Source organism: Tiliqua scincoides, chromosome 2, assembly GCF_035046505.1.
Source record: "Tiliqua scincoides isolate rTilSci1 chromosome 2, rTilSci1.hap2, whole genome shotgun sequence".
In the NCBI taxonomy this organism is placed as follows: Eukaryota; Metazoa; Chordata; class Lepidosauria; order Squamata; family Scincidae; genus Tiliqua; species Tiliqua scincoides.
This window is the reverse complement of record NC_089822.1, coordinates 108989619-109011146: the sequence shown is the minus strand read 5'-3', so window position 1 is coordinate 109011146 and position 21528 is coordinate 108989619. Positions and strand designations below refer to the sequence as shown.

At 47.2% G+C, this 21528-nt stretch overlaps 1 protein-coding gene across 6 annotated transcripts in view; it reads left to right on the top strand.

The window, feature by feature from the left end:
- Positions 1-21528, top strand: part of PNPLA6 (patatin like phospholipase domain containing 6) — a 54157-nt gene that overhangs the window by 7750 nt on the left and 24879 nt on the right. For 5 of the 6 annotated variants that reach the window (XM_066618546.1, XM_066618547.1, XM_066618544.1 and 2 more), the window contains exons 2-19: positions 3700-3784; positions 5367-5435; positions 7315-7402; positions 7518-7600; positions 8014-8111; positions 9057-9197; positions 9353-9512; positions 9805-9885; positions 10657-10785; positions 11596-11676; positions 12144-12294; positions 14681-14764; positions 14871-14977; positions 15195-15386; positions 16297-16374; positions 19912-20117; positions 20678-20809; positions 21154-21277. In XM_066618546.1, the coding sequence (XP_066474643.1) occupies positions 3743-3784; positions 5367-5435; positions 7315-7402; positions 7518-7600; positions 8014-8111; positions 9057-9197; positions 9353-9512; positions 9805-9885; positions 10657-10785; positions 11596-11676; positions 12144-12294; positions 14681-14764; positions 14871-14977; positions 15195-15386; positions 16297-16374; positions 19912-20117; positions 20678-20809; positions 21154-21277 (2046 nt within the window). In that variant the 5' untranslated portion in view covers positions 3700-3742. The remainder of the gene's footprint in view (positions 1-3699; positions 3785-5366; positions 5436-7314; positions 7403-7517; positions 7601-8013; positions 8112-9056; positions 9198-9352; positions 9513-9804; positions 9886-10656; positions 10786-11595; positions 11677-12143; positions 12295-14680; positions 14765-14870; positions 14978-15194; positions 15387-16296; positions 16375-19911; positions 20118-20677; positions 20810-21153; positions 21278-21528) is intronic. The other variant, XM_066618543.1, reaches the window with a different exon arrangement.

Genomic DNA, 21528 nt, shown 5'->3' with positions numbered 1-21528 from the left:
TGATTTCTGGTTGTCTTGCCTTTTGCAGTTTGGTTTGGCAACTCTGCTTTTTTTTTTTTTTTTTTTTTGCTCTTTTTGCTGCTCCAGGCTTGTAGAAATAAGCTGCTACTGTCTGTTGTCTTTCTGCCTGAGATTGACCCTCAGTGATTAAGGAAGTTTCTGTGTCCCTTGGAAGTGAATGTTGCAACCCCTGTGAGGCAGTTGCCGCCACCATTGCAGCCCAGGCTTTTGTCACTGTTGCAGGAAGGATGGTATGACTCATGGTATTCTTGCACTGAGAACCCCCCCCCACACACACACACACACACAAAACCCAGTGTGTGACTTGTGGAAGCTGACTTGCTGACTAGGTAAAAGACCCAAGGGTGGACTGTAAATGCAAGTTTGAGGCCCCAGCTCTCAGAACAGAACCTACAGTGGGTCATATTCTTTTTGCAGATTCACAAGTTTTAGCCGATGGAACTTACTAGCATGTTCCCCTGTAGATAAGCAGCCTTGCGCAATATCATTATTTTTTCTTGTGTTTGCACCCATACCACAAGTGGGGGATGGGGGATGTCTGTGTCACCATGTTCCTAGAGTAGAGACCCGGTGGGGTAGCAAGGGCCCTGTGTGCCCAGCCAAGGGATGAGGAAGGGTATGTCTCCATCACATTTCCCCAGTTCAGCAATCAAGGTGTTGCTCCTCATTTTGCAACCCAATCCTGACTATCTAATATTGTCTTAGTGCCTGGGTATGTTGTGTTTTGTGAGATTCCCACCACCACCACCAAGTGGATAGAATGAGCCTGTTCTCTTGCTCATGGCCTGCACCTGCTTGGAAGTTTCTACTTAAGCATGGAAATAGCTGATCTTATCTGGGTTGGGGGTTTTTCAAACCTGAGCAGACCTCAGTCTTTCAGAACCTACTTTTCTTTCTTTTGTGTATTTGATTTTTTTTAATAGAGCTCTTGGGGCACAACAAACAGAGCCAATCTCAGTATTCCTACTCAGGGGTAGGAACCAGTCACAGCTCTGCTCAGGGAGCTGGGTTACGTGAATCAGAGAAGTGCTTTGTTCATCTAGAGCAGGGGTCTCCAAACCCTGGCCCAGGGGCCAGGTGCGGCTCGCAGCAAGCCTCTATCTGGCCCATGGCCAGCCTCTTGTCCCCTGAAAGCCTCTGGCCCACTCGACTGTACATGACCAGAGCTGTACTCTGATTGTATCTGGAGAGTGTTCTGAGGGCCAGAGAGGCTGAGTGAATGAGCCCACTCATTCATTTATTCATTCATCTAAGTTCCATCTCTAATTTATTTATTTAAATTTTATATTTGCATTTTTTTTCCGGCCCTCAGCATTGCGACAGATATTTCATGTGGCCCTCTGGCCAAAACGTTTGGAGACCCCTGATCTAGACTACAGTTTGTTAACCTGGATTCCATACAGGAGGTCTGTGAACTGGGTGCAAAAAGTATTTTGTATGTGTGCGCAGTTTCTGAGGGGAGGGGTTCATAGCTTTCATCAGTTCCTCCAAGGAATCTGTGACCCAAAAAAAGTTAAGAACCAGTACTCTAGACTGTGCAAGTGTACTGTATTACTTGTTCTTACAAACTCCCTGCCACCAAGCAATATCTATCCCCATGTGATATGAGACCCTATATGATACGAGATCAGTGCAGTCCAGACCACAACTGTGTCACAAAACAGTTAAAGTGCATTCAGAATAGAGAACTGGTGAGCTCAACTGCAGACTGCACATCAGGCGATGTGTGTATCTCTCTCTCTCTCTCTCTCTCTCACGCACGCACGCACGCACGCACGCATGCATGCACACATACCAAACATATTATTAAGAAATCAAGCACTTTACATTCTAGAAAACATTTGCCCATATTACAGATAGGTAATATTGAGGCTGAGACTAATCATAAAGGCTTTCAGATAATCCATTGCACAGAATTCGTATACATGCAAAGCAGAAAAGCCAAGCCCAACCAAGCCACAAACTACAGATCAAGTCTTGCGCATAACTGTGTGTGTGTAAATGTTGGCTCACTTTACTGAGACGGAGAAAGTACTTGCCTAATCAAGCCAGTGAATCCATGGCAGAGCATGGAAGCACAACCCAATGCAAAGGACCAACTGAGATTACAGCACAGATAGAGAAGTCATAAGACAAGCACACACTCTCTCTTTCTTGCCCATACTTATACATGTTCAAAAAGGCAATTGGGGTGGACAGACAGATGGGAAGGGGAAAAGTTGAGCAGAGGAGGAAAAATGGACATACTCATGCCCACCTGTCCACTCCATACTTTGAGATTAGGGCAGTTAGCACAGAGCAGAAAGGGCGTGTGTATGCATGTCATGTGTCCATTACTTCTGAGTTTACTCTCACCAGGCCCACCATATAACTGGCTATGCTGCAGTGGGAGTCCTACTACTATTGATGTACTACCATTGGTCAGATCAGAAGCAGCGTGAACTGTGCTGGCCCAGGGAAAGCTGAAGGAGCAAACACTGAGAAATCAGCACTGCCGCTTTAGCAGTGAATGCTTCACCAGCAGTTGTCCTGGTCACAGTTATTTTGGGTCACAGCCCCATTGCCCAGAACTGCTCCTGCCCACCACCATTTCCCCCTTCCAAATTTATGCAACATTGGCTTGCACACACCACAAGCATCATGGCCTCCCCCTGCGCTTGAGAGGGAGGAAGCGCCTGTGGCAGATATCAAAGGAAGGGGGTGTGCCCAGACATGCTGAAAGCTGTTAAGTCAGAGAATGTGAGCAGAAGACTTCCTGGGGCTCCTGAGCCACAAATGCTTGATGGTCTACCACTTCCCTGCCAGCCGATTGCAATCAATCTTCTCCTTGCCCCTGCCTGAGAAGAATGGGATTGCTTATGGAGGCTATTGCAAGAATGTGGCTTTGTGGAGATGCCCAACCTCCTTTCTCAGACGGAGGGCCTCTTTCCTCACTGTGTATACAGGTCACTGCTTTGTATTTAATTCCCCACCCACCACCACCCCATAAGAATGCAATGTGGTACAGCTCTGACCGCATTACTTGAACTGAATCTGACAACTTTGCTCGTGTAAAGGGTGTAAGATGATGTATGATAATTTTTTTTTTCAACAGTTGTCTGGCTAGAATAGGAAAAGGGGTTCTGTTTCTAGAAGTCACTCTTCCATGCCAGTCTGGACCTTTCTTCTCTCCCCATATTTGGAAGTGGCAAGAAAAATTATCTTTACTCCCTCATGGGTCCCGTCTCCCCATGGCCTCAATGCTGCTGAAGTCCCACACATTTTCTCAACCTCTCATGAGACACCTGGGTTATTCTTCCAGGGCTGTCATCCCCTTCACTTGGGGAATTAGGTCGTGGTGGTGCTTGCTGGCCAGCACTCCCAGTTTCCTCAAGCCTTGGCTCAAAGCTGCTCTAGCCAGTTGTGGGCCAAGGTTCTGCACTCTCACTTCTGCTACTGGCTAGTCCAAGGGTGGGAAACCCTGGATGCAGTTCCCCAAAGAAACAAATGCTTTTGAAATGAATATTTCAGTATGCTTCAGCAAGGTATGTGGTAGATCCCACAAAAGTAAATTATGCGCATTGTGAATCCCTTCTCAGTGTAGATACGCTATGCCTGTCAACACTGGAGGTGACAAAACTCTCTCCTCAATGTAGAAATGCTATACGTGTTTTAAAAAAAACTCTCTCTTGTCTGCAGGGGCCTTAATGGGCTGGGCTTGGAAACGAAGTTAATAGCCGTCATGGGGCAGAGTGAATCAGAGCCACAAGAGGAGGAGCAAGAGGTAGGGCCTTTCTTCTGTTCACTCAGCACTGTCCTGCTTTATTGATGTGGATACTGACAGGGAGGTAGTGTCAACCCAGGGCCTTTAGCAACCAGGCCCAGGTGGCTCTCAGGCTGGTATCTTTGCTGTGCTGCAGTGCGACCTAGATAATGGCAAGAAAAGGATACTGCATTTCTTCAGTTAAGAAAGACCAGGTGACCTGGAGAGCCAAAAGAAGCCTGACTGGGGCTATATAACTGTTTCTTCAGGCTTTGTTCCTCAGTCTGAGCAACCCAAATAGCCTCATGGATGCCTTTCCTTGCCTCACCCCCAGCCCCCCAAGTGCTGCTTTTAGGAACCCAACCACCTGCCTCTCTTTCTGTCCCTCTCCTGCTGGATCTCCATTAGCTGTGCTGGACCCCAAGGGCTGCCTTACCCAGAACTTGAGAGACTGAGCATCTGGAGACTGAACTATACAGAATTGCCTGTCTGATTTCAGCTGAGGCCTGATAACCATCTAGCTGAACACATGCATTCACATCCTGCTTCTCTTATCTCTTCCTCCTATGGGGAAAACTTCTGCCATGCCTTTGCTATGTACTGGGACAGGCCACAGTGGGGTCCAGTTGGGGTATTAGCATAGCCCATTTCTAAAATCAGGAGGTTGCACATTATGTGTATGCACAAGCCATGATGTGTATGTGCAACCTCCTGATTTTAGAAATGGGCTATGTCAGAAAGCCAGATGCAAGGGAGGGCACCAGGATGCAGGTCTCTTACAGTCTTGTGTGCTCCCTGGGGCATTTGGTGGGCTGCTGTGAGATACAGGAAGCTGGACTAGATGGGCCTATGGTCTGATCCAGTGGGGCTGTTCTTATGTTCTTATGGGGTGTGGAGAAGTGAGGTGCAGACAAGATAGGGCCAGACTACATACGAGGTGAGGCACTCAAGCAGGGGTTCTGTGTCACTATCCCAAGTTACTCTGACTGCTGCCTGGCTTGGAGACACAAATTTTATAGGGTCCAGGGTCAACTGATTGTACCCAGCCTGGCATTGCATCTTGGAGGGCACCCTTGCTTCACCTAACCTAGCTTGCTGATGAGCCAGGGCTTGGCTGGGACAGGAGGTAAGACTCAATGCACACACACCCCTTGCACTTGTGAAGGGGAAAACCTTGCCTATGTGTGTGAGTGTGTTTGTGTGTTAGTGTTTGTATTGTAGTGCTCCCTCACTATTAACCATTGCTTGACTGTCTCCCCACTCTCACCCCTTGCTCTGTGCTTTCATCACATTTCTGAAAACAATTGGCTGGCTGTCCTTTTTTTTGTATAAGTTTCCACTAGTTTCTATGGCTTGGTTGTTAACAGAAGAAAATGTTATGCATGAACTGAATGGCAGCTTAGAGATGGTTGACGTAAACATAGTGTAGTGTATGGTACAATATGGCCTAGATACTGCTGCACTATTATTAAAAAAAAAAAATCCAAAACACCAGCCTAACCTCCCTCCCTCACTCCCACCCTTCCCTTGGCATCCTTTTGTTTCTGAGTGCCCTGGCTCTGCTCCCATCCTTCAATGCCTGCTCCATTCTCTTCCACTTTAGAATGCCACCCTGACAGCTGTGCTGCCCAGCATCAAGGTCTTTGTGGAGGATCAGCTCCAGACAAGCATGGTGAGGCGGAGGGAGAAAGTGTCAGCAGGCCTGGCTTGAGCAGAGATACAGTGGGTGCTCACACCCATGACATAGCAGTGGGGAACAATTGCTTGCCTCTTGGAAAGCTAAGATGGATGCTTTGCACTGGTACTGCTGGCAAGGGGAGATGCTGCTTTTGCATGAGTGCAGAACGCTAGAGGGAACTCTCTGTTGAGATGTGGACTGTGGAATGCCAGAAATATATGTCTGGTTCCTTGGTCATTTGGAAAATGAACTCAGGGCTTCACTCACCTTAACTGGGTGGGTGTATGCAGGGATTGGCACTGTACATGGTATTGCAAGGCACAGTCTGCCCAGGAGTTCCATAGCTCCTGCTTATCACACTTGAGTTTCCTTTTAAACTGGTGTGTGTGCAGCAAGTACTCTCAAGTTCAGCCTCAGATTTTCAAATATTGCTGCCGCTGACACTTCCTGGTTTCCTACTGTTGGCAGGTTGTTGAAAGCCCTGCAAACCATGTAAGCCCTGCATACCAAAGCCCTGGAAATGTATGGATTCATTATATATTCTAGGCACTGTCTTTTCTTGGGCCAGAGGAGGGTCCTTGTGCCTTCTCCCTGCAGCACTTGCATAGAGTAGTAATTTAGTAGGCATGACAAGCACTGGACATTTGTCTCTCCAAAAGCAAACAAAATTTCTCCAGCAAAAGGTATTTGATAGGAAACAAGTCACTGCCCAGTTATATTACAGTTATTTAAAATATTTGTATCATGGCTTTCCTGTCTCTTGGAACCTCCAACAGCTAACAATAATATTAAAACGCAATCCTAGAACAAATGAACAAAAATTAAAAGCCAAGTACTAAAAGAGACTACAGTACAAGAAAGACCGTTAACATGATGGCGGTACTGGTGTGTGTGTGAGTGGTATTTTAAAATCAAAGGCAGCACACAGGGCTGAGTCTGGTGAGCTCTCTATCTGTGTGGCTCCCTAAACCAATCCCATTCTGGTTGTTAGATGCAAGTTGTCATTATCTCCAGGGCTTCAGCTCACTCCAGTTTGAAGCTCCCAAGCTCTTCTTCTGGGGAGGGCTGCCATCACTCCATGTGTCCACTTCTGCTGCTTGAACTTGAGCTCAAAGTTCTTCTCAGTTGTCCCTTACAGGCTTGCCCATGACTGACCAGGCCTTGAGTCATATTTTTAGAGAGTTTACTCTAAAACTGTGAGAGTTTGCACAGAGTTTACTGCTTGCTTTGAGCACCCAAGTACCCCAAGCACCCCCGTCCTGGCACATGGATTTGGGTAGGGGTTGGATTACTGCCTGTTGTGTACCATTCATAGGCCATTTGGGAAATCTAAAAAATATCAGTAGGCCCCAATCCTCTTCCCCTTGGCCAATATGATAGTTGAGCCTCTGCATTCCAGCTTTCCTGACCACCATCCTCCCCTCCCCTCCTCTCCAGTCTTGTGCAAATGATTGCTGTCTGGTTGCAGCTCCTACAAACATATGGAGTTGCCTTATGGAGTCAACGATAGGTCAGTATTATCTATGCCTATTGTTTATTGTCTTTATACCTTCTTGTCACTGTCAAGGGGAGATGCACATGGTGTCTTTTGACCTCCAACCAAAGAACAAGCCAAACGTGGAAACCTGTTGTCGTACGACCTGCTTTAGCCCATCTAAGTTCAAAGGGTTTCTTGCAGGTCTGGCTGATCCTCCTCTTCTTCCCGTTTTTGGCCACAATATGCCCAGAATGGTAGAAGTGCTGCATCTTTGCACAGTAGGAGGAGGCTGCCTGGAATGTCTCCTCTAGGAAAGTGGGTGGGTAGCTAGAACCGGAGCGCCTGAAGTATCTCCTGCAGGCTGCACAACAGATGGACTCTACCTCTTTCCCACAGATACTGGGTATCGTGATAGGAGTTGGGCTCTCAGTGCTGCTTGTTGCTGCCTTGATCCTGGTTCTGATCCGCCGGCTCCGCCTTCAGAGTAAGTTCCTTTTGGCCATAAGGAGTGGGCAGGGAGAGGAGCCTCTGCCTGAAGCAGGGTCGGGCCTGCCCACTGCACTCCTGGTTTTGTCAGCTTCTTTCTCCTTTCCCTCCAGAGATTCAGCCCCAGGAGCAACCCAAGTATCGATTTCGCAAGCGGGACAAAGTGTTGTTTTATGGGCGTAAAATTATGCGCAAGGTAATGGGAGGGCCATTGGGGGCCTGGGGCAAAGGATCTGCTGGAGCTCCTTGGAGACGAATTGATCCAACCATATATGGCACAGGCTCTCAATGGATGGATTCTGTGGATCCATGGAGTCTGAATGGGGCAAACTTGCTCTGGCCTTTCTGCCTGCTCAGGAAAGTCCCCTGGAGAGGCAGAGAGTGTGCATGTAGGATTTGTGTCATTTGAGTACTGAGTTGTATATCAAAGAGAAGAACAGTTTTTGAACTGGGGGGGAGAGGAGCAATGAGAAAGCAATAATTCCCGCAACACACCTCAGTGTGTTCATAAGAAGAGGCCTTCAGAAGAAAAATTCCAGCAGGCCAGTATCCAGGGGTGGAATTCCTTCATGGGCCTTCTTCCACCAACCACATCTCTTTTTCTGCAAGGTGTCTCAGTCCACGTCCTCCCTGGTAGACACCACCATTTCCTCTGCTTCTCGGCCACGCATGAAGAAGAAGCTCAAGATGCTGAATATTGCCAAAAAGTGAGCAGATGACTGGGGGGGGAGGGTTTGGTTTGGGCATATTGAGGCACATATTTTGGCAAAGTGGGAGTCGGGAGCAAGAGTCTGGGGCTATGAATGTGGGTGCGATAAAGGGTACTGAAACCCCAATCCCTCCATTAGCAGCATGCCTGAGGTCACCTAATCCAACTCCTGGGTGTAAGGCAAGCTGCTGTTTTGCCTATCCCATCCCTAGCATGTCCAAACACATCTAAGGAAGGAAATAATGTGATCTGCTGCCTGGGAATCATTTTGTAATGATTAACCTGGCTTCCTTCATTTTAACATGCATTGACTCATGCCCAATTCTCAGTTCACTGGGGAACTTGATTTCCCTGTTTCTTGCTAATAGACAGTCAATTACATACAATTACACAATCTTTGTGTATAATCTTCAGCCCCAAATAGAGTGTGTGTACGCGCGCGCACACACACACACATACACATGGCAATTATTTGAACTTTCCTCTGCCTTCCTTCCTACTCTGCAGTTACAGTCTCCACAATATTGGGGGACATAAGCTTGGTTTGAAAAAGAGAAAGGGTGCATTGTATACCTTAACATTGCTTACCAAGAACTAGCAGTAGCAGACCTGTGGATGCGCCTGTCAAGAGAGCCTAACAGTTGGAGATGAAATGGGGGTCTGTTCAAGTGGGTTCAGCTGGATGTTGCCTTCAGGGAGCTAAAGATCAGTGTTGTCTTTTGGAGAATTGTCTGTCATCGTGCTCTTAATGGTGCATTCCCACAGAGCCAAGCCAAGCATAGAGAGCAGATTGCTGTCTTGGTTGCTTGCTTACTTGGAGGAGAAAGAGGGAGAAAGATGGCTTATGTCACCTCTTGGACCTCTCTTCTTCTTTGCAAGTGGAAGCTGGGGGTGATTGGCTTTCCTGCAGCAAAGGCCTTCACCCTTGTCTCCCTGTGCTCAGGATCCTGCGGATCAAGAAGGAGCTGCCAACCCTGCAGCTGAAAGAGCCGCCCCCCTCTGTCTTGGAGGCTGATCTCACAGAATTTGATGTGGCCAACTCTCACCTTCCTTCTGAGGTGCTCTACATGCTGAAGAACGTGCGGTGAGTGTGGGAGCAGCTGGTGCTTCTGCTGCTGTTCTTACAGAACCAACAGGGGAACACAGGGGAAAGTCCCTCCCCGAGGACATCCTGATAGCAAGCACAGTAGAGCTTGATGAGGAATGCTGTGGTGATTATGCTCTTTCATTCCTTTGCAGGGTGCTGGGCCACTTTGAGAAGCCCTTGTTCTTGGAGCTGTGCAAGCACATGTCCTTCCAGCAGTGCCAGCAGGGCGAGTATGTCTTCCGCCCAGGCCAGCCTGATACCAGTATCTATGTGGTTCAAGACGGAAAGCTGGAACTTTTCCTGTCTGAACAGGTGAGGGGGAACGCTTAGTGGGGAAGTTTCCGCTGCCATGCATTCCACTGGGTGAGAGTTGCATTCCTGGCACTCCTTCCAGCAAGAGCCTCTGCCATAAGCAGAGATGGACCAGGGTACTGGTTGTTGGTGGCTCCTGTTTGTTTCAATGGAACTTGCACTGGAGACATCATTGGTGCATTGTATCCTGTACTGAAAAGTTCAGATGGAGAGGGTGCCTCCTTTTGGGCACCTTGGGCTGGCTCTGATCTTTGGCTGGCCATTCACAAACATGAATGTGTGTGCCATTCAGGATGGGAAAGAGACCCTTGTGAAGGAGGTGTTCCCAGGGGACAGCGTGCACAGTCTTCTCAGCATCTTGGACGTCATCACGGTAGGATTCTGTTCCACACAGACCTAAGACCATGGCTGGTAATGGTCCCTCTTCCCTTTCTCCAGCTTTTTTCTATTTACTCTATTACTGCCTTACCATGTGAGCCAATGGTAAGGGGGGGGGCTCGTCCTCGGGTTAGTTCCACCAAACCACTGCCATCAACACCAACACCATACAACAAACGGATCTAAAGGCGCTAGAGTGGCTGGCTTCTGACAACAATGAAGGGGCTGTTTGCCTAGGAAGGTTCCATCACCCTTCGGTTTGGGGTTGTGTGGGCTGGTCTGAATGAGGGCTGCACCCCAAGAGCTCTGGGAATTTGTTTGTTGGGTGACTGTGACCATTCCCCACCCCAGGACCGCATTTTGACTGGGTATCTAGGAGCCAAGGCAGTAGTTCCCAACCTTTAGGAGCCCTTGGTCCACTGAGACAAAAATTGGAATCATGGTAGACCACATGCGGCTGTGGATGAACTGGCCTCCGTCTTCTCTGATGGTCTGTCTCCCAAGCACTCCCCTACAGACTATCAGACAGAGAATGGACCGCCCACAACCACAGCTGACACTTAAGTAGTTGTGGCTGCAGGTGGTCTTCACCCTCTTTGGTGAAGACTGCTCACTCAGCAAGACACTGGAACTGATCAAAGGTGATTTTTTTTCCCTGAGACCTCGCGAACCACTTCTTAGGGTCTCACAGACCACAGGTTGGGAACTAGTGAGCCAAGGCCTCTGTAGACACTTACTTTACTTCTTCTGGATGGCTTTCTGTCAGGGTCACCAGCGGCCATACCGAACGGTGTCTGCACGGGCGGCTGAGGACTCTACAGTGCTGCGTCTGCCAGTGGAAGCCTTCTCAGCTGTCTTTGAAAAGTACCCTGAGAGTCTTGTCCGGGTGGTGCAGGTGAGGCCCATCTAGCCTGTCTTTATGCCCTCTGCATGTCCCCTCATCTCCTCTCTGTTATCTCCCGTTTGTGCATGAACTGACTTGGCCTAAATGCACAACTGCTAGCCTCAAGGTCATGTCCAAGGCTGCAGAGTTTGTACCACACCTGTAATGGGGGTGGTGGTCAGATGAGGCTTTGCATAGGTCTTGTTCCCTGGCTGGCAGGATCAGGAAATAAGGAAGCAATGCAAATATCCTTGATTTGCATCCTTTCAAAGAGGGGTCGGTCTCATTCTTTCTGTGAATGTTTCATTTGTGTCTGAGAACATACAGTAAGAGTATGCTCAGGTATCTTTCGGCTGATGGAGCCTTAAGCTGTGTGTTTTCAAACATGCAATAAGATCATTGTAACATGTGAAGTGGTCCAAGTTTTTGTCAGAGAGATGGTGGAGGAAGGCCTTTATCTGGAACCAGCAGACAAGACCCATAAGGGCTGTGACTAGCACTCTGTGTTAAGGGCCCCCAAATTCTATGCTCTGACTGAAGTGGCCCTCAGGAAGAAAGCAAAGCCAGCTCCTGTTTGGTGGGTTATGCAAAACCTTCAACGATGAGCTTATGGGTGAAAAGCCCCATAGGAACTAGAAGAAAGGTGCTTTTCTTTTGCAAGTGTTTTAACACCAACTGCACCCCAAGGGCTTGCATTCCCCCTTGGCACATATTGTCTCCCATGAGGAACTTATTCACCCTACCACATCCCTGCAGCCATTCAAACCTCCCCCTGTTTTTTACACTCCTTCTGACCTACACTGCTGCTTCTTCCGATTTCAGATTATAATGGTGCGCCTGCAGAGAGTCACCTTCTTGGCCTTGCACAACTACCTTGGCCTGACCAATGAGCTTTTCAGCCATGTGAGTGACCAGCCAGTTTCTGGCCAGCCCAGTTGCATCCTTGGTAGCCCTTCTCTCCTCCCCTCCTAGTGAGGCACAAAACCTGTCACTTGCAGGGTTAGTTGTTGGGAGATACCTAGGCAAGCACTTCATTTCTTGGGCTTGGAAGTCCAAGGAACGTATGCGGGTTTGGGGCAAACCTTGGCATCTTTTAGTGCAGGCTTTAAACATTACCATGACTTACGTCCTGCTGGAACTTGCTTTCAGTGCTAGGACTTGGCCCCTGGCAATGTCAAGTAGTGGTAAATAATCTCTGAGCATTTGCAGAGTTCATTACCTTCACCCTTGAGGAACCACAAATGGGTTAAGGCTTTGAGCATTCAGGCCAGGGGATGGGATTTTTCAAGCAGAAGAAGCTTGGTTAGGTGGTGCTTTCTGGCTTTCCCACCCCCTTCTTGGATAGATGTGGGTGTGTTTCTCATTCCCAGGAGATGCAGACCCTGCGGCTTTTCCCCCAGGCGGGCCACACCTCCCGGACCAGCCCTGTGCGCCATAGCAAGCGGGTCATTAGCACCTCCTCTATTGAGGATGCCAAAGAGAGTGCTGGAAGGCAGCTGGATTCTGCTTCTAGGGACCAAGGTAAGGAGGTCTGCCATGGGTGTTTGCTGACTTGTCAGTAGGAAGTTGGTGGGATAGATTCTCTGCTTCCCATGTGTGCCTTCCTATGTTCCAGGCTTTTCCTAGAAAGCCTCAGGCTCTATAAATACTAGCAACAAAACATTTCCTTCTACACTGGCTGATTACCCAGAGAGCCATGAACTCACCTGCCCTATCCTTTCATTCCCAGCTCTCATTTTATCTTCAACCATGCTGATCCTGTGCTTGAAACAGTCAAGTTCTCTCCTTCATCAAGACCTTTTCTGAACTCTCCTTCCCTCCAGATAGCTGGAACTATTAATCAGTCAGTTGCCTTACTTCAGCCTCTCCCATCCCACTGAATAACCCTTGTCTTCCAGCTGGCCCTGTTGTTCTCCTTTCAGGTGAAGGTGAGGGTGATAAGGAAGCTCCACCTGTGAATGAACCCATGTAAGGTTCATGGATGCAGCCATTCATTACTAAGGGGAGAAATAAAAACTTGGGGGGTCACTGTTGAGTTTAGAGAACAAACCCACTCACTTCCCCCAACTTTGGCCAGTTTCTGGAGTAGAGGAGGATTGCTAATCCCTTTGAAGAATGACCTGAAGAGCAACTTTTGGCTCCTTCCAACTGAGGAGAATTGAAAGTACCCCAGTGTCTCAGTCCTCCTCCCGTCCCTCCAAGTTGCCTGTTTTTCTCTCGCTAAATATAAACCAGTGAGTGACAGGTGAGGAGACCTGTTAAGAGAGAAGAAAAGACTCTTGCCCCAGACTCCAAGATCTGTGACTGGCATACTGTACTCCCACCCTAGGGATACCTGCTGGGTGCATGCTTGTACTTCCTCATTGTAAAGAATAATGTGCTGAACTAAAGATGGGTTGGTAATTGCTAACGATGGGGTTCCCCAGGAGTTGGGGAGGGGGTCCCACTGCAAATATTTGTCTGGGAACACAGAGGAACCTGGAACCTAACAATCTATTTTGCCTCCCTACTTCTCCATCTTCACTGTTTCTTTTAAATGCCCTGGCTCACTGTGCACTCTGGTTCCTCAATTAATGTTCACAGTGATTCTCAAACTCTGAGTCAGAACCCACTACGTGAGTCATGAGCCAATTTCAGGTGGTTCCCCATTGATTTCAATGTGTATTGTATTTTTAAGATATTAGACTTGATGGTACATTGTATGTAACTGCATTTGGGGAATGGTACAGATCTGCACAAGGTACTATGTATATGCTTTTAACAGTGTAATCAATGGGGCTTATTCTTGGGTTAGTGTGGATAGGATTGCAGCCTTTGGGATATTTGGGGAATTTTTTTAAAAAACAGATCAGCAGCTTCTTGGGAGGGTTAGGAGCATTCTTTATTTTAATTAAATTTTTAAACTTATTGTAAACTTTTGATTTACTTACACAGGGCCCATTCCTATCCAATTTTCCAGCACCAGTGCAGCCACAAAGCAGCCCCAAGGTAAGGGAACCAGTGTTCCCCTACCTTAAGGGGGCCTGTGTGACTGCTCCCCCACCACAAGATGTAGTGTGTGCCCCATTGGCACAGCTGCACTGTGCTGGAAAATTGGATAGGATTGGGTCCTTAGTTGATTTATTTGATTTGATTTTGTCATGTGGGGGGTGTTTCCAGTGGGTCCCAACAGATTTTCATTCTAAAATGTGGATCCCGGTGCTAAATTTTGAGAAACAGTGGTTTAATAGCAGTGTACATATACAGTTTCCCCTGGGGGCTGGGGATAAGAATAGGCCCTCAGTTTGGCTGTACTTGTCGTAAGAGGCGACTAAACAGCCACCGGGTAGATGGGACTCGTCAGCCTGGGAAGGCAGCTCATCTGAGAGAAGGAAAACTCTGATCCCAAACCTCCACTGCCTTGTGGCTACATCCAGTTATGGAAAAGGCTTCAGGAGTCAACCTCGAGGCAAAATCCGGAGCCAGAGTCCCTGAGGCAGTTCATGGCTGAACACAGTCACGTTCTGGCAACTCCTGCAACGCTGCTGGAACCAACCGTATTGGCCTCTGCCTTTCATTTGGACCATTTCAGCGACGTGGAGAGGGGGGATTTGCTGCATGGGTAACAGCCTATCCTCCATACCTACTTTACCCAGGCTTCGCGCACTGGAGTGGACACTCTGTTCCAGAACCACCATTCAGAGCGTGACACCATAGTCTTCCGAGACTGAAGGATGCCCACAACATATACAGTGTACATATACACTGGTTCCCCATGGAGAGAAAATTTCGCTAAGAAAGATTCTGGGATCCTTGAATCCTTGAGAAAGATTCTGGGATCCTTGGGGTTTGGAGCGTGGAATCCCTCTTGTGTATGTGGGATTATGGTGCCATTGTGCCTTTACTTAAGAGCCCCTTGTCTTTTCAGGTGATCCATTGAAGTCAGGTGCACTGGAACCACCTGCTGCCCCGCTGCTGAGCCGTTGCATCTCCATGCCAGTTGATATCTCAGGTATGTCTCTTCCTTGACATCTTCTTTCTCATGGAGGTGCAGGATCCATGACTTTAAGTTCCTGTCTTTGCTACTATAGTGATCAAGAGGCTCTTTTCTTCTCCAGGAATCCAAAAGGGCCCTCGCTCCGACTTCGACATGGCCTATGAACGAGGTCGCATCTCTGTGTCTCTTCAGGAAGACAGCACTGTCTCGTTGGCTGGCTTTGCCCGAGTAGGTGTTCTGGTGTCTGTGATAATGAGGCTATTGGAGAAGATTTTTGGCTTGAAGCTTGGTTTAACAGCCTTCAGTCAATGACATTGAGGGGTGGAAGATTGGTGTGCTTGATAAAAGTGGCATGCTTCAGTTCATTCCTCTGAGAGGTCTTTCTTACAGCCTGCCTCTTATTCCTTCTGCCTTCTCTGACCTTCTCTTGTCCTGTCCTCGGCAGTCAGTTTCCCATGAACCTCGGGAACGAAAGTCTGTGACGGTGGAAGAGCAGCCATCAGGAATCTACCACTACAACTATTGTGAGGACGACTCGGCAACAGGCGACTGCCCCTTTGGGCCATACCAAGGCCGCCAGACCAGTGCCATCTTTGAGGCTGCCAAACGGGAGCTGGTCAAGCTCATGAAGATTGAGGTAGAGAGGAACTTTTGCTGCTTAAGGAACCTTTGTTTGGTTTTCAAGTTGCACCAGGGATGTGGAAGTGGCTGGAAAATGCTGCCTCATGACAGGGAGCATATAATGAATAGAGGCACATATATAAAGGTGCTTACCAATTAGGTTCCCTGAGCTGCATAAAGTTTCTTTGCTCCAGGACTGTACACTCTTGCATGGACTTTCCATGTGATTGGCACTCGATAAACATCTCTGTATGCAGTATACCTTTGTTTACCTTTGATTTTAAGGTAAAATCTCACCTGCTGTGAGGCAGGTTTCTCATGGCTGTTGTTATGTAAACCAACCCAATAAAGGTGGGTTTGAACCCACATCAGAGGCCACCTCCCTGTCTACCAGATCATGCTGGTGGCCCATACTGGGACTCTTCCACACCAGTTAAGTGACACATGAGAGAGAGAGAGAAACTGAGACCGTGCTGTTTGCTTCGTTTTTGGAACCTTTTGATTTCTGTGAAGAAATATAATCCCCTGGATTTTTGGGGCAAAACATGATTGTAAAATAGGTTTCAACCTAGCTTAGCTTTTTGTGACCGTGTGCCTTTTACTGTGCTTGAGGGGGAGGTCTAAAGTGTAATGTTCACTGTGACAATCTGGTTGAGAGGTGTTCAGAGTGCTGCATTTCCCACTTTACCCAATAAATTCTTTCCCTCCCTGCTCCATCTGAATGGGTCCCCTCATCATTTGGCCATTTTTTTTTTCAGGACATGGGCTCTGTAAAGAGCCTTGTCTTGAGAAGAACCTTGGTGTGCCAAAGTTTTGAGATGTGGCCTGGTGTCTGCTACCTTGTTCTGAAATGACTTGGGGACTTTGGCTCCTGCTCTGTCATTCCAGAAAGGAAACTCATTATCACCTTTTCACTCTTTCCACAGGACCCCTCCTCACTGAATAAACGGGTGTTGCTACATCATGCCAAGGCAGGGACAGTGATTGCCCGCCAAGGGGATCAGGTAAGTGTTAACGCAATGGATGGCACACAAATTGGTGGAGTAGCCAATCCCAGAGAGAGGAGGATGTGGCACCTGAATGCAGGCTGCCCCAGTACTTAAACAAAACCAAATATGGTAACCAATCTAGCTGCAACAAGAATGTCTCTCACCAACCAGCACCCAGACACCTGCATTGCACCTGCTTAAGTTTCCAAAGAGGACAGTGATTGATGCTTCCAGGGCAGATGGTTGAACAACATAATCTATTGCTATTATTATGAAGAATATTTACACAGGTTCAGCCTATTTATACACGAATATTTTATACATGGATTTGACTCAACACAAATGGCCCCTGCAAATGAGAAGGAACGTGCTGATCCGTGGAGAAGGGGGAAAATGCACCTCTTTAAAATCAGTTTAAAAAACTGAACAGTCCTTTAACAGTAGCCTCCTTAATGGGAGGGGGGGCAGCTCCCTGACAATCCAGCAATCCTTCTCTCTCCAGGCACCACTCCCTTCCCCCTGAGCACATGAAAGAAAGATACTTTGCATTGGTGAAGGGAGGGGTCAGAGTGAAGCCTTTCTAAGCACTTTGAGAGAGACTGTTCTTAATGACTATCTTAACATCATAAAGGTCAGCAAGGCTGTTTTTTAAATCAACAGAGCAAAGAAACTCTTTGCACATTGGGGCAAAAAATCAAAACTTCACATATAGGCTGATGGGTTCTGAGCTGTCTGTGACAGATCAGGAGAGAGATCTTGGGGTGGTGGTGGACAGGTCGATGAAAGTGTCGACCCAATGTGCGGCGGCAGTGAAGAAGGCCAATTCTATGCTTGGGATCATTAGGAAGGGTATTGAGAACAAAACGGCTAGTATTATAATGCCGTTGTACAAATCGATGGTAAGGCCACACCTGGAGTATTGTGTCCAGTTCTGGTCGCTGCATCTCAAAAAAGACATAGTGGAAATGGAAAAGGTGCAAAAGAGAGCGACTAAGATGATTACGGGGCTGGGGCACCTTCCTTATGAGGAAAGGCTACGGCGTTTGGGCCTCTTCAGCCTAGAAAAGAGACGCTTGAGGGGGGACATGATTGAGACATACAAAATTATGCAGGGAATGGACAGAGTGGATAGGGAGATGCTCTTTACACTCTCACATAATACCAGAACCAGGGGACATCCACTAAAATTGAGTGTTGGGCGGGTTAGGACAGACAAAAGAAAATATTTCTTTACTCAGCGTGTGGTCGGTCTGTGGAACTCCTTGCCACAGGATGTGGTGCTGGCGTCTACCCTAGACACCTTTAAAAGGGAATTGGACAAGTTTCTGGAGGAAAAATCCATTATGGGGTACAAGCCATGATGTGTATGCGCAACCTCCTGATTTTAGAAATGGGTTATGTCAGAATGCCAGATGCAGGGGAGGGCACCAGGATGAGGTCTCTTGTTATCTGGTGTGCTCCCTGGGGCATTTGGTGGGCCGCTGTGAGATACAGGAAGCTGGACTAGATGGGTCTATGGCCTGATCCAGTGGGGCTGTTCTTATGTTCTTATGAAACTTTGTTTTTTAAATTGAGTTGCTATAGTGCATTTTTTGCCATCCAGGTGAGTGTTTGGAGTGGAACCCACACAAATAATTAGTTTCAACCTCTATATTACTTTTTAACAAAAAGTAGTTCACAAAGCAGTTTACATAGCTAAATATAGGTGAATGTTGCTTAGTGATATTCCAATCAGTGACAGTCTGTCTGCATATATGAAGGTCCATCACTGATCAGTATTATATAAATACTGTTAATAATAATAATTAATAATAATATTTGTTAATGTGTTGGATTCTGGGTAACACCTTACCCCTGCTAATTGGGTAAGAGGCACTTTTTCAAGTGGGTGCTCCTTTTTTTTAGCAGGGGGAGAGTAACTGGCCCATCTCACCCCAGCAGTGTCTGTTCTGGTGGCTGCCTACTGGTATTCTTTTGCATCTTTTTAGATTGTGAGCCCTTTTGGGACAGGGAGCCATTTAGTTGTTTGATTTTTCTCTGTAAACCGCTTTGTGAACTTTTAGTTGAAAAGCGGTATATAAATACTGTTAATAATAATCCCTGTTTCCCCAACACAACCCTCAGGAGTGAGGGGGGGCTCCAAGGCTTTCCCCAGGTCTCAGAATGCCTTATAAAGCATAAAAATGTCACTTTTTTGCCAAATCAGTTTAAATTTGCCAAATTTAAACAGGTCACATCATTTAATGACAGCGTCACTTACCAGGGATTGAGGAACTCATCCCTGTCATTAAGCAATGTTCACCTGTAAATTGTTCCATGTCTCCAAATGGTTTTCAATCTAAGAAAAGACACACAAGAGACAACAGCAATAGCCACTGGAAAAGACACCATGCTGTGAAGAGGGACAATTGCTCTCCCTCTGTTAGAGAACACCACTTTAAAAAGTGCCTCTTTGCCCAGTTAATTAAGGAGACATTTTCATTTCTAAGAATCAATTCCTTTGTCAGTTGCTGTGTTACCTACCTGTTGAAGTAAACTGAATCAACATGAACAGAAATTATAGTAATGTGAGAACAGAAGGGAAAAGGAAGGTTTCAACTTTATTTTTTTACAATTAGCAGGTAGTGTAAGGCTTCTGGATTGGCCACATGTGGTGTAACTAGGAGCTGAACCTCCTATCTTTGCCTTCTCAACAGAAGAAGCTCAGCACCAGTTATAGCTTTGGTTCCTTCTCTAGCCTTGGCTCCTAACTCCAGAGACCCACAGTTGGAGAACCATTTCATTCTAGATCTGGTTCCTTATATGGCTCTGTCTGGTCACTGGCCTTGTCACTTGAAAACTCAAATGCAGCAACTGAGAACCATTGTACAAAAGATGAATGATTGCATGAATCATTTTGTTGCTCAATTTGTTGGAAACGCTTCCCTGCCACCCTCATTTAATAGTATTGTGTTTGTTGTGAAATGTATAGCACTGCCTCTAGACTTGAAACAAAAAAATGGAAGAGGTATCAAATGGTAGACCTGGCTGGCTCCTAATGGTAGCGTTCTTAGAGTATTCACTAGCCCAGCTTGAGATAGAAGGTGGGGAGGGATCTGGAAATTTTCATCACATGTGGCTTTAAAACAAAAAATTTTTGAGGAGGAGAAATGGAAAGTACTAGAATTTTGTGGAAAATTCCAGGTGTCTTTGAACAGTCTGCAATATGTAGTCCATAGCCCTGTGGCACTCCAGACGGATTTGTAGGCTTCCTGCTTATTCTTCTGCCCTTTCCTGCCCTACCCAGTTAGGAGCTATGGGCTATGTTAGAATGCCATATGGGCTATGTCAGAATGCCAATGCAAGGGAGGGCACCAGGATGAGGTCTGTTGTTATCTGGTGTGCTCCCTGGGGCATTTGGTGGGCCGCTGTGAGATACAGGAAGCTGGACTAGATGGGCCTATGGCCTGATCCAGTGGGGCTGTTCTTATGTTCTTATGAACCTATTTCCTGGGGAGCTACTGGTTACACTGATGTCTCTGTGCTCTCTTTTATGCTGGTGTCTCTTGGCAGGACGTCAGCCTGCACTTTGTGCTGTGGGGCTGCCTTCATGTTTATCAGCGGATGATTGACAAGGCGGAAGATGTGTGCCTCTTCTTGACCCAACCTGGGGAGATGGTGGGCCAGCTGGCCGTGCTCACTGGGGAGCCACTTATCTTCACCATCAAGGCCAATCGTGACTGCACTTTCCTTAAGATCTCCAAATCCGACTTCTACGAGTGGGTGATGCACATACACATTACTCTTATCATAGAGTATCCTAATTCTGTTGGTGACATGTCATGTTCCTTCCCCCCGCCCCCATTGCTGTTCTAGTAGCCTGGATGAGTTGTGAGTTGAGCAGGGTCAGGTGGGTAACCCCAAAGGCAGGATGGAGGAAAAGGCCGGATTCCATTCATTGCTTTATTCAGGGAGTGTGAGCTACAGGCTGGATGAATGGAGGGGCTCCCTGTGCCTTAACACATTCTTGCTCTAGTATAAAAAACTGCCAAAGACCCAATCCATACATTTCTTTTAATTGCATGGCAGCTGCTGGAAGGGCTAGATACACATGTGCATACACATATGTGCACAGCAGTTCACTTACCACAATCAGGCCTTAACTGAGCCAAACCAGTGTTTTAGCTAACCTAGTACTGTCAACCCTGACTGTCAGTGAGTCCTGAGTTTTTTTCCCTACCCTTGAAACTGAACATTTTAGGGACTAAACTGGTGTTTTTTTTTTGATGTTGCATAACATGTGCTCTACCACTAACCGATGACTCCTTTCCTACTCCAGGATTATGCGAGAACAGCCAAGCGTGGTACTGAGTGTTGCTCACACAGTGGCAGCCCGCATGTCTCCATTTGTGCGCCAGATGGACTTCGCCATTGACTGGATGGCCGTTGAGGCTGGGCGGGCCCTTTACAGGTGAAGGGCCCTTTACTCCCTTTTTCATCTCAACCCAGAATTCTCCTTTTTCCATTGCTAAAGTACCACTTTTCTGATCTAAGTGTGGGTGGAGTCTTGGCTTATCCTTTGCACAGGGAAATTCTGATATTTTCCTATTGCCTTCAGTCAGAACCAGACTGCAGCTGCCATAAAGAAAGAGCTGCTTCTTCCTAGGAAATCCCAGCAGATCTATGATGCGCACACACTAGTGTTGTGACACTAATATTCAAATACTTTCCTTGATGATGGAGTCCAATGAATAGTATAATCCAGGAGAATGGACAGTGTGACCAGTGCTGCTGCTTCTTTCCCTTTTCTCCCAGGCAAAGTGACAAGTCAGACTGTACTTACATTGTACTGAACGGGCGCCTGCGGTCTGTGATCCAAAAGGACAGTGGCAAGAAGGAGTTGGTTGGGGAATATGGACGTGGAGACCTTATTGGAGTGGTGAGTGCTAACAAGGGAAAGGGTGCACTGAGATGAATACAGGCTAGGTACAATGATTGCATTCATTGCATAAATGCCAAGCACCTTTGCACACAGCTGCTTGCTCGTGCTCCCCACCCCCCATTCAGAACTTGTTGGGCTTTCAAACATCAATGGGGTATACCGTTTGGTACAAACCTGCCTGTATGTTTCCACCTTTCAAGTGCAAACTGCTCTGAGCACTGGGCAGATATTGAGAAACTATAGAATTG